Source organism: Fusarium poae, chromosome 3 (genome assembly GCF_019609905.1).
Source record: "Fusarium poae strain DAOMC 252244 chromosome 3, whole genome shotgun sequence".
Lineage (NCBI taxonomy): Eukaryota > Fungi > Ascomycota > Sordariomycetes > Hypocreales > Nectriaceae > Fusarium > Fusarium poae.
In genome coordinates this window covers 5992984-6008649 of record NC_058401.1, presented here as the reverse complement: position 1 = coordinate 6008649, position 15666 = coordinate 5992984, and the positions used below count along the sequence as shown (strand labels likewise).

Genomic DNA, 15666 nt, shown 5'->3' with positions numbered 1-15666 from the left:
AACCACAAAGTGTTGTTGATGCATAAGAGAAGAGGATGCTAGTTACTGGCTGGTGTTTGTTTTGGTTGCGACGCTGGGAATATGTGATGATGCACGAGCCTGGACGTCGCCAGAGCTGCAGGTACTAACTAACAAGCAGGTGAGCTCCATACCTAGCACAGCTTACAGGTATAGGTGTTAGTAAGCCTGGAGATTCAGTGCGCAAACGTGAATCCACAGTACCTTGAGCTCAGGGGTTGTCATGTTGAAAGTGACTTAGCAGACTGCATTCGATCAGACCCCTGCTAGCGCTTGAAAGCATCAGGTACCTCCTCCATTCTTGAGGTACTTCTGACGATAAGGATATACATCTAGCAACGATAACAGCATGTGCTCCACATGAGATCCACCTGTCCACTGAAATTTTTTGTTAGCCAGTCTCTGGCAAGCGCGAAGACGAAGCCCAAGAAATATTTCTGTCAGTCCTCAATACCAAGACACATTCTTGCTGCTGCAATTGCCTGCGTTTTCCTTCTGGCATTGGCATATGTCTGGCTCGAACCAAAGCCTTCCGTCGTGGCTATTCTCGAACAACCCTCTTAATCCTGTGAAACCTACCACTGCCCCCAACAATATGGGCAAGAAGAGCACAAAGGCCGCCGTGGCCAAGAACGATGTCGCATCCGCGCCTCCGCCCGGTCAGCTCATGGACCTGGTAGAGAACTTCCTCTCCGATCACTCGTTTAAAAGCGCTGCCGATGCTTTCAAGAAGCAGCGAGAGAAGAAGGGCTGGCAAACAACTGCCGCGACCGAAGAACAAGGCAACCCTTCCCTTGTCGGCGTCTTCCAGACATGGGAGGCAATCAAGGGCGCGGATAGTGGCAAGACCAAGAAGAAGTCCTCCAAAAAGATGTCCAAGGGTTCTGATTCGAGTCACAACAAGGAAGAAGATGTCGACATGAAAGACGCCGAGTCTTCTTCCGAGAGCTCTGGCAGCGACAGCGAGGAGGAAGCTGTCAAGCCTGCTCCTTCCAATAATCTCAAACGCAAGGCCCCCGTCGATGATTCCTCCTCCGAGTCGTCCTCAGACTCGGACTCGGACTCCGACTCGAGTTCTTCCGATTCCGATTCTGAATCAGGCAAGAAGCCACAGGCCAAGAAGCGAAAGCGCGCCTCATCCTCAAGTTCTAGCTCCTCTGAGTCCAGTGATTCTAGCTCTTCAAGCGAAAGCGACTCCAGCAGCGACTCCGATGACGAGAGTGCCGGGTCTGATTCTGATTCTGATTCTGATAGCTCTGACTCTAGCTCCGATTCAAGCTCCGAATCTGACTCTGATTCCGACTCCGACTCCGACTCCAGCAGCTCCAGTGGTTCTGAGGGTAAGGCCGCCGCCGAGGTACCACTCCCAGACTCTGACGGCCCATCCTCAGACTCCGACTCTTCAGACTCTTCAGACTCCGAGTCCGACTCTGACAAGAAGAAGAAGAAGGTGAAGAAGGAGGCCAAGGATTCCTCCGATTCTTCTGTCACCCTGGACAAGACCTCGCCCGAGTTTCAATCAAACTTGGCAAACCCACCTCTGCCTCCCGACCCTGTCGTAAACGGCAACGGGAAGAAGAAGCAGAACGAACCTTTCTCTCGTATCCCCAAGGACATCAAGGTCGACCCCAGATTCGCCTCGAACGAATACGTGTCCATCACCTACTCTCAGCGAGCGCACGAGGACCTGATTGTTACCAAGGGCAAGGGTTTCACCAAGGAGAAGAACAAGAAGAAGAGGGGCAGCTACCGCGGCGGTGCCATTGATATCTCGGATAAGAAGGGTATCTACTTCGATGATTAAAGGGAGCGCATGTACTTGGCTATGGCATAATGGTATTGAATCCCGGAGTAAGATGAAGCATTTTTTCGTTAATAGATAGCCGGCGTTTGGAATGTGACATGGTCACCCACCAAAGAGATATAGAACTATGACACGGCCATCTGGGTGCGAGGTGAATGATTTCTAGACTTCACTATTCCTGAGACTGTTTGAATAAATCACAAAAGCTTAGGGTATCTATGTGTATGCTTGGCCTGTGCTAAAATGCCCAAATGCGTATCTCATGGTTCGTCGTGTCGGTAACAAGAATACGAGATATGATAAGCAAAAGAAAAACAGTGAGCCTTATCTAACAACGTTTCCAATACGCCGATTCGCAGACGTGATACTGCCTCAAAATTTTGAGCCGCCTTTCTCCCAGTTTTGGCCTTGCCCTGTGGCGGCCGTTGACTGAACTTCAATAGCTGGCGCATGTTGAGCTGCTTCATCAAAGACTTCGTCGGCAGCAAGATTCTCCTTAACGATGACATCCTTCCTGGCCACAGAGCTCCATGTCCTGTTTCCATTCTTAGCATTCGCCAACGCCTCCTTTAGCCAGTTCTTCCACTGGTCAGTGCTGGGGGCAGCTCCGCTGCCAGCAACCCAACCAGTCCGTTGAGTTTCCCGAATAGCATACCACAACGTCCGCGTGAAGCTGGGATAGCCCTCCCGCTGATCATTCTCGTCCGTTACTTGATGGGCATTCTTTGCATCGTCAGGGGTAACTTCTTTCCACTCATATCGAGACAAATCCCAAAAGTAGGCTCGAGGGATCATGCCTAGACCCCAGTACAGTCCATTGAGAACAATGTAACTGCCACCAATGAATATCTGCGAGTTCCAAGTGCAGTTTCCAAACAGAACAACACTCAGCATTAGCAAAGTAGTCCCAAGAGCCATGAGTAATCTATATGTACGACCACCAACATGATAGTGACACTCTTCTGTGCCCGAGTATAGTTCTCGAGCAACCTCTTCGGTACATTTGATGAGAAGAAAAGCCCCTTCCCGCGTCCGGATCATGACATCACCTCGAGGGACTTGATTCGTGTGTTTCCGGTTCATTAGAATGGGATGCCAGGACGAAGCATAGCCCACGATCGTCGAGGTAAAGGACATAAGGGAGACGGACAAGATAGCATTGCCATCTTCCCACACCACAGCGCATGCTATAATAGCTGTGCTTAAGAGGCATGAAAAGACTGAAAGTATGTGAATTGGTGAGAACAGCTTGGCAGGGACCGCAGGACGTCTTTTGGTATTCGCAAAAGTAGGGTTTGCGAGCATGTCCTGAACTTTTTGCTTCGCCGTAAGTCGGCGTGTGATAGGTTTGGGGACTTCTTCACCACCTAGTGACTTGTCTGGTATTTCGAAGGTGGTTATACGTGCCGCAGCAGGTAAACTTGCTTGTGCAGGTAGGGGGAGGCCGCCGTCTGTTCTCGGGGCACGAGGGATACGATTGCATCGTGCCTCTTTTCCATTCTGTCGATGCTCCTTGTAATAAGAACTTGAGCATCGAGAGTTGACCCAGTTGAGACTTCGCAGGGGCCAACTTTCCTGGGCCAGAGAAGGGTTAATATCGGCCTCGTACAACTGAGATAGGTCAGTATGTCTAATCTCGTAAACACTGAAGCTGTACGGCTGAAGGGCGTCCAGAGGCGTGATGATAGTCGCAAAGAAGCCCACGGAGTCGAGAGTAGTTCCGCTGTAAACACCCGTCATTTTTGCAAGCGTTTCGGGCATTCGGCTCGGGCGTGAAGGCTTGAGAAGAGCTTGAGGCGCTGGGATCAGTCGTGGAAGGAGACAAAGTAAAGACGCCGTAATGGTCTGAGTCTGTTCAGCCATGGCCGACTCGCCAATGACTGCAAGGAGTGTAACGACGTCGAGTGACCAGTTGTTTTTTACGTTCGGGAACCATTTCCAGCCTGGGCTGTCTGAATCAGCCATGTTGGCGGTACACGAGATAGGTGAGGGATGGTGCGGAAGTAATATAATGGTGATATGAGTATATGGTTGGAGATGTTGCACTTTGATATGTTAAGCTGTTCAACTTGGAGTTCATGGCTAGTATTTAAGAAAGAAACCTAGTCTAGGTTAACATAAAGTTTCAGCTCTTTATTACCTACCTACAGTGGATCGTACCCGTCTACGAAACGACGTTTATCTTGCATGGCTGCGCCACGGCGGCTGCACCCGTTGCCCAAACCATGGACCGTGTACTCGCGTCATTTTAGCTGAGCCTCCACTGATTCCGGGGACGATCACTTGGGGTAGATTTGCAGATCTTCGTCTTGGCTTTTTTCTCATATTTGACAAAGCTGCCTGCTCTTAGTAGACTCTGATAATATGTAAATTTAACATGCCGTTTGAGCTGCACTTTCTTCTTGTCAAGCTAGCAAAATCACCAAATCGTCTCTTTCATACATACCACGTCCCACAAGCATCACCAAGAGGCTCAACCCTAACGACAATGTACCTACGTAACAGGCTGAAACTTGGTGGACAATGGAGGGGCTGTGTACAGAGTATCGTGTCCGCTAAATAACTACGGCGTGATGTAAGCGAGAACTCGATGACTGCTCGCGTAGCGCAAATTACACAAAAAAACAACTGGCAGCAAATGGTAGAAGCACACTGTTAGGCTATTGATGGCCATGCCAACAAAATCAAAGTATGTATATACCTGTTATTTCCAGCCATTTCAACACAGGCTCTCCTGTTATCATTCACTCGTCTATCATTGGTGACTATATGTCAAATCCTCGCTTCTGCAGAGTCCATCTCTGTCCCTCGTTGGAGATATCGCGCCAAAAGAAAGAAAGAAAAAACCAGCCACTGCCATCGTTGATTACCTTGTTTCCATTCGCCATACTCCCGGTTCGTCTATGGATAGCGAACTGTCGTCGCTGTGAAAGAAAATGAATAACGCCCATAAATGACACATTTGGTTGTTATAACTTCAAATGAGGCTTCTTTCAGTCCCGTATGTCGTGATCACCCAATCGACAAACTCCTTCCATTTCTGCTCCCAATCACGAACTACTGCAGATTGCTCAGAGTCTGAAAGACAGGCGTGTTCGAGGCTCCATAACACGAGCTGTTTCCAGCCAAACAGTCCCATGTCGGCCTTGCCAACCATGACCTGGTAAAAGTCGTGAGACAAAGAGGATCTGTTTGTCTCGGTTAGCGATACGCGGTATTTTGATATGTGAGATGTTTAACCTGAATAGTGTCCCATTGTCTGAGCTTACCGTGCAGTGCACGTTGTTGGCAAGAAGCTGATACATGGCATGCCCACTGACTCGTGGCGTAAGCCCCAGGATCTCGTTGGAGATGGGACAGAGTTCGAGGCAGATGCCACGCTCCTTCATATGCTGCATCACATAAGGATGCTTGGCTAGCGCAAACCCGTGTCCGATTCTCTTCGACTTCAATAGGAGTGCATCAACGAGGTTCCCGTCGGTATCGGTTCCCATATCCAGTGTCTCGCCACAGTGGAAGAGGAACGGTATTTCCACACCTTCACCGACACAGTTGTCCTGAAACTTTAAGAGTTCAGGAATGAAGTCTTTTATGGGCCGTCCTTTTGCCTCTTCCCCAACAAGGTCAAATCCTACACTGCAGTCAGTAAAATGGTCTTTGAAAAATTAATATGGGACTAGGCGGAAGTTTCTTACCAGCGATCCATTCCGGCCACACCTTCTTGAAAGCCAGACACTCTGCAAGAGCGGCCTCGATCTGTTCTGGTGCAAATGACCGGGGCGTGCAGTAAATCACCTTCAGACCTCCGAAGTATCTTCCTTGCTTCTTCATGTCGATTTGGAAGTCCTGGACTTCTCCAATGATTAACTCCATGATACCCTTGTTGTCGATGAGATGTTTGCCGTCATCAGTCCAAAGTTGATTGCTAGTCATGAAATTGGGTCGAATTTCAGCATAACTGATGTTTTCTTTCATGAAGTCCTCCAGACACAAGCGAGTATATCTTCGATATGCAGTGGCATAGTTGAAGAGACCCTTCATCATACGTGTGCGTCCGTTGAATTTCTCCCATGCTCTTTTTAACATTAGTATTTGCCCTTTCCGACGAGGTGCACATATAGTCGACTTACCCCGATGCGGTTTGCAAATGATTGTGAGTCTCCTCCTCCTGGAACATTAGTTTCTCAAAAAGCCACTCATCAACGCCTGTGGAGTCTTTAGTGTAGTATCCTGGAAATTTGTTGAGGAAGTCTTTGAAGCGCATCGTCTGCCGGGGCTGATATGACTGAGAGAATAAATCGCCTGGTGATTCTTTCTCGGGGCTTAGCAGAGAGAATTGGATCTCGCATCTGTCAAAGTTGATGTGATTATTGCCCGAGATTAGGGGCACGTCGCTCGTAATGAACATGCGATCCATCTCTTTGGCGAGGTTGAGCAGAACGTGAGGAGCAAGACAGGCGTTGAAATGGATATGCAAGTGGGCGCCCTTGGGCATGCGTTGTGCCACCTTGAATAGACTCGTTTGGTCAATGAGATGTTTGTTGGAGAGAAAGTGATCTCCTGCAAACCGGGGATGTTGCTGGCCACCGTAGCCTGTCCTCGGTGCAGCTCGGGCGTACACACGCTCCTCATCGTCGCGTCTTAACTTTTGAATGATAGCATCTGCTCGCCTTTCCTGAGGTGTGCTGCGCATGCGGCAATCATGATCAAAGTCCAAAGCTTTCTCGCGAGCCACCAGATTTTGCCGCAACTTGAAGTAGTCACCAACGGGGTCGGATTCAGATGCGACTGTGTGTGATTCTGATGACGCAGTTAAAACATTCCGACCGGTAATTTCAGCATCGTGAGCTTGGATATGGCATCGCGCCGCTGCTGCAGCGTTTGGCGATGAATCCTGGTCCCTCATCCTGGTGATCTTGGATTGATTTGTCGTGCGTTGTGGTAAAAGAGTCATGAAGCCGCTACTCGAATGCTGTTTCTTATCGTCTTCGCGATGATGGTCCTGACTAAGTTGCCGATGATGATGACCCTTGGCTTCATCCGCCAGTTCTGATCTGGAGCAGAGAGCGCCCATTTATGTCGAATAGGTAAGCAAGCTACCTAGCTAGTTGCCAAGCTCGACCTGGGAAGTTGAATGAGGTGGGAGGGAATAAAGAAAGGGTCAATAAAGGCAGCAGAGGCGCAGTCATTCAAAGCTCGTCTAAGAGAGTTGAGGCTGTTTGCGGTGAATGACTCCAACTTGATAAAGCGCGGCTCACAAGCCAGAGCCAGGTGATGGTCATTAACTACCTAAGCCAAGGGTGGGCGGGGATAACCACGATTAGGCCAGCACAGAACTGTTAGTGGTGTTGGTTGCGCTGCTCTGCCAAGCTGTTCGGTCGGTTCGTACAGTTGAAAGAGCTCGAGGCTTAGTCTCGTGAGGCCCTTTGACCAAGTAGGTAGGCTCCAAAAAGTAGAGAGTTCTTAAAACAGTCTCAGTAATCTTGAGCCCTAGGCATTTGCTGGCTCCGATAAAGGTGATGGTGTTTCAAATGAGCTATCATGTAGGTAGGTTCGTTTAGATCACGGTAAAACTGTAAATTTGATCGTTTGTTGTTTGTTGGTTACAAGTGTAAGTATTGCCGAGTTTGAGGCAGTGCCCTCTGGTTGAGCCTGGGTAAGTAACCGGTAACTACCTACCTAGGTATTACCTAGGTACTAACCTATGCCTCCTCTTTCATATTGCTTGCCTGACTAAGGAAAGTACTTAGGCTGTTAAGGCTGAAGGCCAGATGCTTCTAACCTTGGTTTAGTACCTAACTCCAACCTAAGTACCTGACATTTATTCACAAGGAAGATCAGGTACAGAGTCAGCCTGTGCAAAGGCTGGTTCGCTACGTTTTGAGTGATTGCAGCGACTTGATGGCTAGCCAAGCCCACGCTAGTCCAACTTCGGTTTTAAGTCACAGGTCCAGGCGCTTAACTAAAGCATTTGTTTAATCCACTCTCATCTCACGTCACTTGGTAGTAGTAGAAGATAGGTAAGGTAAGTTAGTACTAGTCTAGTTATTAAGATGGCTGTGAAATGGAACGCCTTATAAGGCTTCCTCATTTCTTTATTTCTCCAATTATTATTTTTTTATTTGGTAAGGGAGAAAAACATTTCTTCAAGTCCCGAGGCCTAGCCAAATCCCGAACTTGTATTATTTACGTCGATGCCATAAAATAACTCATATCCCTATACTCCAGGTCACAATTATTGAATCGTTATGTTTGTTCGGGCATATTACCGATCGATATGCAAAGATTTATATTTGTGCAAGGCCTGGATTGGTTTGACTTTCCCAATCTGCACATATCCTTCTTATAAAAAACTTGGATGCTAAGACTGAGTCAACACAATGGCCAACCTGACTGCTTTGTCTATGTCCTTGGGCCGTACAGCCGGCGTACGGCCTAAGCACACTGCCTTGCTCGTCATTTCTATGTCGTGTTAGCTTCAGTTCACGAAAGATGTCGCATGCCATAGCCTCACCTGCTACCAGTCGATTCACGTCTACCGTCACTTTGGTCTTCATCCAGCCGGAACCCGTTGTCCATTCCCGCGGCAAGTATGATGTATGCATAAAGGATCCCATGCCCTGGACATATTGTTCGCCATTTGTAGAGCCGAGTTGCGGTATGAAACCTGCCATATCAGGACCTGTTATCGGTGCCATGAGCGGGCCTGCTGTCGTAGATGATGTGGTGCTGGCAACGCTGGTGGGCACCGCACTTTGCCACACACCGGGGACATTTGTTGCGGATTGTTGGGGTGGCATGTAAAGTCCTTGGTTAGAAACAGGCGCCTGGTGTACGCCAAAAAAGCTATCACTATTCAACCCGAAGCCTGAAAGGTCTGGAGAGTCGTCCAATGAACCAATGTCGATTTCAGCATCGATGAAATCCACATTAGCAGGAATCACGATGCCTTTTTGGCGTAAATATGTCTCAGCCTCATCAGCATCGAAAAAGTCTCCCTCGAATCCCTTAACCATCATTCGCATGCGTTCGTCAATACGATCTCTCGTAGTTTCTACATCCGGGCCAAATGGCCCCATTGAGAAACCCGTCATCTCCGGGGGCTTCATAGAATGAACCAAACCCTGGTTACCCAAATGCAACCTGGTACCGTTGGGACCTGATGTCGGATAGCCCCCAGTACCTTCACCATCGGGAAAGAATGTGCCAGCACCGCCAAGGTTTGTGAAAGGATACCTCCACACAAAGAGTGATTCCTGGCTAATCCTGGACAACGTGGTGGACATACGATTAATGATTGACTCTTTGGGCTCGAAAAGTAGACAAAAGCCGAAGACTTGAGCGTAACGATGAGGAGGTGGGTTGGTCATCGATGCCAGCCGCAACCCTGCCTCCAGTGACGCTCTTTGAAGACGGCGACCGAAGCTTCTCTCTTGTGATGAATAAGAAGGCGGCGAAGGGACGGCAGGAAATGGTGACTGAAGAAAAGGGTTTTGCTCCAGATTAATCGGTGTCTGGGTATCGTAAACTGGAAAACTCGCGTTATCTGTTGTCGGCATTGTAATTATCTCGTAAGGTAAATTCAAGGGAGGGGTAGCCTGCTGTCGCATCTGTCTTTCCACTCTGTGCGGAGTAGCTTGGCGTTTGTCCTGAACAACTGTATGGGATGCTGAAGGGTTGGGCGCGGAGAGATTGTCATTCGGTGAGCTCGAAGTGTTGGAACTATGTGCCGATATACGTCTCTCTGGAGGTCGTGTCGCATCTTCACTTTGCATTGAAGTCGGGGCTAGAGAGTCGCCTGACTCATCTCTGCTCGAATCCTCGGCAGATTTGCGTGTTAGAGAGAGGAATTTGCGTGTTGTATCGTTTAGTCGCCGCGCCACCTCTGGTGCGCCTTGGAGCATTCCCTGAGATAGAACAAAGTCGAAAAAATTCATAAATTCTTTACTCATGTTTTCGTTAGCATCCTCAAGGTCCTTGACCTTGTCTTCCAGAGTGGTAATTGCAATATCTTTGCGATTACGATAGGCTCGCTGAGCCAGTCGAATCTGAGTTCGGCGGCGCTATGCGATATTAGTATTTGAGATTCAGACGATTGGCAGCATTGGCATGCGCTTCAACTCACATCCTGAGCTGTCTCATCTCTGGTGTCAAGACGTGGCCGGCCTCTCGATCGCTTCTTTCCTCTGTCTTCTTCGTTCTCCTCAGAAACCCCGGGTCTCTTCCGTGCTGTGAGCGATTCTGGCTCTATCTGGGGTTCTTCAAGCATTGCGATTAAATGAGTCCAAAAGCAGACAGGATATTCAGTAAAGTCTCGACTTCTTGAGAAAGTATGAGTGTCCCAAGTCGCCCGCCAGAGCATTGACGTGTAATGTATGACCCGACTGATGACGAACGAGCCACTATAATGCGTCGCCTAGCTGTGGTTCAGGGCTCTCTGAAGCGAATCGTTGAAAGGTTAGGTGCCTCTGATGAGGCCGATCACAGATTTCGGGACCCTGTCGGCTCTGTTCTATCTGTCGAGTAGGGCCATATGGAGGTCACGAAGCCAGGAAAGGTGACTTGATGTGAGTTGCCGAGTGAGTGAGTGTTGTGATGAAGGTGCCGGCTACGCATGAATTGCAGGGCGAACTTGGGGTTGATTTGGTGGTTGAAGTTGAATTGACCGTGTTTTGTTGACTGGGGTCCGAAATGCCGATCGCTATCGGACTACGAAGCGGCTAGCGCTTAGTTTAGCAGATTATTATCTATAGGACCTACTAGGTAGCAACACGGCCGAAATCAGGTACCAGGAACTTGACTCTTTAGTTACAGTCCAGACAATATCAAACTTCTGTCCATTCTAGGTCACACTTTCCTATTTTTCAAACGTATGGCGAAGTGTGTGCCGATCGATAAATTTAATTCATGCCGTATTGTAAGCAGTCCCAAAATTGCCCCGATCCCAATGTTTAGTCAGGCCCGTAGAGAGCCCAAGAGAGCAAGTTACCAGCTAGGGGGTTCCAGCGGATCGGAGCGATGATTGACCCACTGAAGGGGCAGTGTCAGATCCATGCGGGGATAAAGTCTGGGCAGGCAAGAATGGACCACTTGACGGGCAGCTTAAACACAACCTAACAACTACTAACGGTTTAACAAGTAATGCCCGTTGTAGCACATAAAGAAAAATCCAGATTGCAGTTATATCGGTAGTAAAATAATCGTATTGGTCCTCTCCGCGATGGTCATCAATTCTTTCCTGATTGTAGGTTTAGTATCCGTACCTCCTAATCTTTATTATGCTGTCCTCTGTCCCAGGTACCTTAGTACCTGTAAGTGGGTGGACCACGACAAAATGTCACTGCCACTTTTGCGACAGCGGGACGGGCCAGTCTTGATACTTCCCCACCAAATCAACGATTTTATCCCTACCTACCTACCTACCTACTAACCTACCTATAGATGTCGTCTCACAACTTGCTCTCTTGTTTTCCCTACCTTTCCTGAGTGTTTCGTCAAAAGGGCACACTCAGTCACTTAGATCGATTGCCCAAGGACGAGGCCGTGTCAACGGCTCTGCTCGTTTCAGTCAATTGTAACATTCGACCTCACAGCATTATGGCTTCTGTTCCAACTTAATCTTGCCACAATTAACAATTGCCATCACTGCATTCGCGCCACCATTTATCTACTCCCTGCCATTATCTATAATGGGAGATCGGGCCCGGGGATGGACAAGAGTTGGGCAAACAGGCCCGGTTCAACATTATGGTCGCATATGGGAGGCTGAGCGCGAACTTGAAGAACTGGGCATAATCGACAGTTGGAACGACGATGACAGTTGGCCTAGCATGTGAGCTGTCCATGGCTATTACGAATTAACTCTATTCCCGCCTCTAACAGGTCTTTTTACAGCAGTAAACCGCTCTTCAACGGTCCAGATGCCAAGCGCTTCGATGCGAAACTTATCAAACTTGATGACCTCGGATATGGCGCATTTGGTCGTGTTGAGAAGGTCTCTTATGGCTCGGTCTGTCTTGCGCGCAAGAGAATTACCCGACGCCGCGGCTTCACAATTGATGATCTACGCAAGGAAAGCTTGACCATGCAAAAGCTTGACCACCGACATGTTGTAAAGCTTATTGCGACGTATGCGCCACGAACCCACGAGTTATGTCTCCTTATCTGGCCTGCGGCTATCTGCAACTTGGGCACCCTTCTAGAGGACATAGAGTTCCTGCGACTGGGGGAAGGGGATCGCGAGGACATAATTGAGAGGCTCGACGCACTGGACATCAAGGACTTGAGCGCTATCGAGCCCTCTTCCGAAGATCAGCTTCTTCATTCTACAACAAAATGTCCTCTAGAGTTCCTGCGCAATACGATTGGGTGTATAGCTCGCGCCATGGCTTACTGTCACCAGAACGATGTGAGGCACCTCGACATTAAGCCGTCCAATATTCTCCTAAAGGCGGATCGTGTGTACCTGGCCGATTTTGGGGTCTCCAGAGACGTCAGTGGACAGGACCAAACAATGACAGAAGGTGTACCTGGAACCGAGAGGTGGCGCGCCCCTGAACTCTACGCCAACAATGGATCTAGCATGCAATTTTCCGATATCTACTCGCTAGGCCTTGTCTTTCTAAATATTGCAACAGTGCTATACAATGTCCGGTTGGCCGAATTTGACGAGGCTCTGAAATATCCATCCAGAAACACCCAAGAAGAACAACTTTGCGAGCGAGAGAAAAAACTGAATGCCCATCTTGCAAAGCTTACATCCCATGCTCTGGTCACACCACCTTTTATGTTTACTCATGAGGGCCAAGAAACGGTCCGTCCCAGGCCAGTTGTAAACTTAGTTGCTCGAATGATCACCCCGAACCCTAAAAGCCGACTACATGCGTACAAGATAGATGAGAAATTTTCCATGCTGGGAGGGATCCATCAGATATATCATGGGGAATGTTGCAAAAGACCGATTTCCTGGGTCGAGGACAAATGGGACAAGAAACTCACGACATTGACAATTCTCCGAAAGGAAAATGATCGTCTGAAACAGAAGATCAACGAATTGGAAGGGCGGGACAGGACGTACGAACTTCGACTCGAGCACGAGCGCAAAGGTCATGAGCAGGCCGTGACTAATCTCCGAAATAAGTTGAAGGACATGGAGGAAAGATGCCTTATGCTGGAAGGCGAAGCTTTCCATCGTAAGAGCAGTATAGGCCGCGTCCCTGCTAGAACGGCGATGCCACGACCTGGCCGGACAAGCACAGTATCTTTGAACTCCTGTTCTGGGCTCGAGTCGTCGCCAAAATCGGAATCGAATCCAGTTACTCCAGCAGTAAGACCTGCTCTCCAGCCCTGGTCACATTCCTCTCAACGTCTCCCGCTTGAGCAGAAAGCGTCCCCGCTCCAGAGGCAGGCTGTATCACCGCGCCCTCCAAACGACATAACCCCCAGGGGGTCAACAGGATTTCCGACATCGCGATCACCAAGTTTTACGAACATGGCAAGGTATACTTTGCGGTCTCGTGGATCGGGCTCCAAACTTCCCCTACCTGTGACCCCGTCTCGCAGTGAAACGCCGCATCTCAACCGCGACCAAAGCTCGACAGACAGTAGCATATCGTCATCAGTATTCTCTCGACATAGTGTTGAGACAATTTCGACGTCTTTACAAAGCAGCCCAGCTTTGGACCGCAACCCCCTTCCTATGGACTCCGAACAGGTGCCTAGTTGGAGCCAATTGCCCAAAAAGACTCGTCCCAGTAGTAGAGTGGCAACCCCTGAACTGCTACTATTAACACATGGATCGAGCAGCCCGGCCTTCTCAATACAATCCGCCATGTCTTCGCCCAGAACCCTTCGATCAGACATAGCTAGTACCGATGGAGACCAGACGCGTCGACCGTCTGTGTCACCATTGCAATCATTAAAGAGCTGGGCTGAAGTGGCAAACGGAGGGGAAAAGACAAAGATGATCGCCCGACCACAAGCGAACTCAAATAGGTGTCAAAGGCCGCTGGAAGAGGGTCTATTTGAGTAACAAGGATGTTGCAGTCATCTGAAGGTGGCATGCGAGACCCTGAGTATGCAGTCTCCACGCGATACGATTTCGAGCTTTCTTTTCCTAGCCATTTCTACCATATATATATCCATAGCCAAAAGTTGAATATAGTGGGTAGTCACACCCGATCTATCTATGCATGGCAGTTGTACATATGCTTACCATCAAACCCGTTGAGTGATCTTTGCACTTGGGTATTTTGAGCAAGATAAAATCGTCTCCCTTTTAGCGGTAGCTTCGTCGCAGAGCTGCGAATCCATGTGGAACGGCCAGCGTTCCCATCGGGTTTACCACTTCTTGTGAAAGTTTTCCTTTTGTGTTCTATCATGCTAGTCCTCGCCAAAGAAGTCTTTGACCTTCTTGTTTTGCCTCGCTTGTCCAAGTCCGTTCCTTTTCAGTTCTTCAATCTCTGACGCCTTGACCTTTTTTAACCACCTTGGTGATGCGAAAGGATCTTGAAATGAGTTGGTGCCGCCCTCTTTTGTTTTTTGCTCCGATTCGGTCTGCTTTCGGCGGTACTCTGCAAGGATCTGGTCGAGAGATTCCTTCGCAACCTCAGGATCGGTTGGTCCCACGCCGCTCTGCTTTTCTCCCTTGGCCAATGCCCTCTCTTGCTCCACGAGTTTACAGATTGCATCTGAGCGTGCTGTCCAGTCCTCATTGAACATGAGAAGTTTCATTTCCCACCAAGCTTTGGTTAAGATAGTACTGAAACGAAATGATTCTAAAGGACCCTCTCGCCTTACTCCAACTGTATCGCCCTTCTCATGCAGCAGTCGGTGCATGATGTCATCCCAGAGATCCTCCAAAGCAGCAGCTGGAACAAGCTCCCTATCTACCTTCTTGGTATCTTGAACAGTTTGTCTGAATCTCGTTGTCTTTGCCCCTAGCGATCGGGAGAGGTTTTCCGGCTGGGGCTTCTTGATTCGCAGGAACGACATCATCTCGGCAGTGTGTCCGAAAACAGGCACCTTTCGTTCGCCTACAAACGCGGTTTTGGGAAGAGGTCGGACTGTCGGTTCGTATCTTGGGTGCTCGCCCGGAGCAGAAATTTTGGTGAGAAGCGGAGGGTTACGCCATTGTTTTGAGGGAGGAAGACCTTTCTTGTGCGGGTGGATCGAGCGAGAAAAATTGGCTGTTTGGTTACGTTTTTGTAGATGTCGAAGTATTTCGGAATGCTCTGGCGACTTCTCGATTTGACCTTTGGTCAGTAAAGTAAGAAACTAGACAGGGTATGAGAATGTTAAACAGCGAGATTTCCAGGGTCCCCCACCTTGTACCCTGCGGTCATGGAGTCGTAAATAAGCCTCAAGCTTGTGAGCGGTTTATTCTTGGCGAATCTCATCCTTAGAATTTTTGTAACGGGATGTCTGCGTCCTTTGTGGTAAAGGTTTGCGGGTAAAGGAATGCTGGATGTTGTTCTTAAAAGCGATCGGTAGAGCGCCAACACGGCGATCCTGTGCTGCGTGTTACGCGCGGGAACGAAAGGATGGCGTGTCATAACGGCAGGCCGTTTTCTATCGTGAATGTGTCGAAACACTTGCGCTATGATTGTCGCATTTTTGGTGCTTAGTGTTTTTGGTTTGCGATTGACTTGCGATAGTAGGGGATATTTTACAGATGTGGTGTTCGATGACTAAGGATTACCCCGGATTTTGAGGACCCATGCAAGTTGAAACGGCAGTTACAGGCATCAATCAGTAGATGCCAATGAGCCTCAATATTCAAAAGACACTATAATTTCGAACTGAATATCTGGAACCTCAGGTACTAACACATCAATTATACAACA

General features: G+C 48.8%; 6 protein-coding genes across 6 annotated transcripts; 2 read left to right on the top strand and 4 right to left on the bottom strand.

Moving 5' to 3' along the window:
- Positions 1-526: 526 nt before the first annotated feature.
- On the top strand, positions 527-1822 carry FPOAC1_009423 (uncharacterized protein; the record flags this gene model as incomplete). The annotated part of the gene is made up of 1 exon (XM_044853849.1): positions 527-1822. The coding sequence occupies one exon, from the start codon at positions 527-529 to the stop codon at positions 1820-1822; it is 1296 nt and encodes a 431-aa protein (XP_044706519.1).
- Positions 1823-2194: 372 nt separating this feature from the next.
- On the bottom strand, positions 2195-3787 carry FPOAC1_009422 (uncharacterized protein; the record flags this gene model as incomplete). The annotated part of the gene is made up of 1 exon (XM_044853848.1): positions 2195-3787. The coding sequence occupies one exon, from the start codon at positions 3785-3787 to the stop codon at positions 2195-2197; it is 1593 nt and encodes a 530-aa protein (XP_044706518.1).
- A 1012-nt stretch (positions 3788-4799) lies between these two features.
- On the bottom strand, positions 4800-6896 carry FPOAC1_009421 (uncharacterized protein; the record flags this gene model as incomplete). The annotated part of the gene is made up of 4 exons (XM_044853847.1): positions 4800-5010; positions 5063-5453; positions 5518-5897; positions 5953-6896. 4 exons carry the CDS (start codon positions 6894-6896, stop codon positions 4800-4802), a joined length of 1926 nt encoding a protein of 641 aa, XP_044706517.1.
- A 1287-nt stretch (positions 6897-8183) lies between these two features.
- On the bottom strand, positions 8184-10091 carry FPOAC1_009420 (uncharacterized protein; the record flags this gene model as incomplete). Its single annotated transcript, XM_044853846.1, has 3 exons — positions 8184-8284; positions 8337-9885; positions 9948-10091. The coding sequence occupies 3 exons, from the start codon at positions 10089-10091 to the stop codon at positions 8184-8186; spliced, it is 1794 nt and encodes a 597-aa protein (XP_044706516.1).
- Positions 10092-11511: 1420 nt separating this feature from the next.
- Positions 11512-13371, top strand: FPOAC1_009419 (uncharacterized protein; the record flags this gene model as incomplete). The annotated part of the gene is made up of 4 exons (XM_044853845.1): positions 11512-11654; positions 11717-12635; positions 12843-13014; positions 13268-13371. 4 exons carry the CDS (start codon positions 11512-11514, stop codon positions 13369-13371), a joined length of 1338 nt encoding a protein of 445 aa, XP_044706515.1.
- An 832-nt stretch (positions 13372-14203) lies between these two features.
- Positions 14204-15219, bottom strand: FPOAC1_009418 (uncharacterized protein; the record flags this gene model as incomplete). Its single annotated transcript, XM_044853844.1, has 2 exons — positions 14204-15097; positions 15148-15219. The coding sequence occupies 2 exons, from the start codon at positions 15217-15219 to the stop codon at positions 14204-14206; spliced, it is 966 nt and encodes a 321-aa protein (XP_044706514.1).
- Positions 15220-15666: the final 447 nt, after the last annotated feature.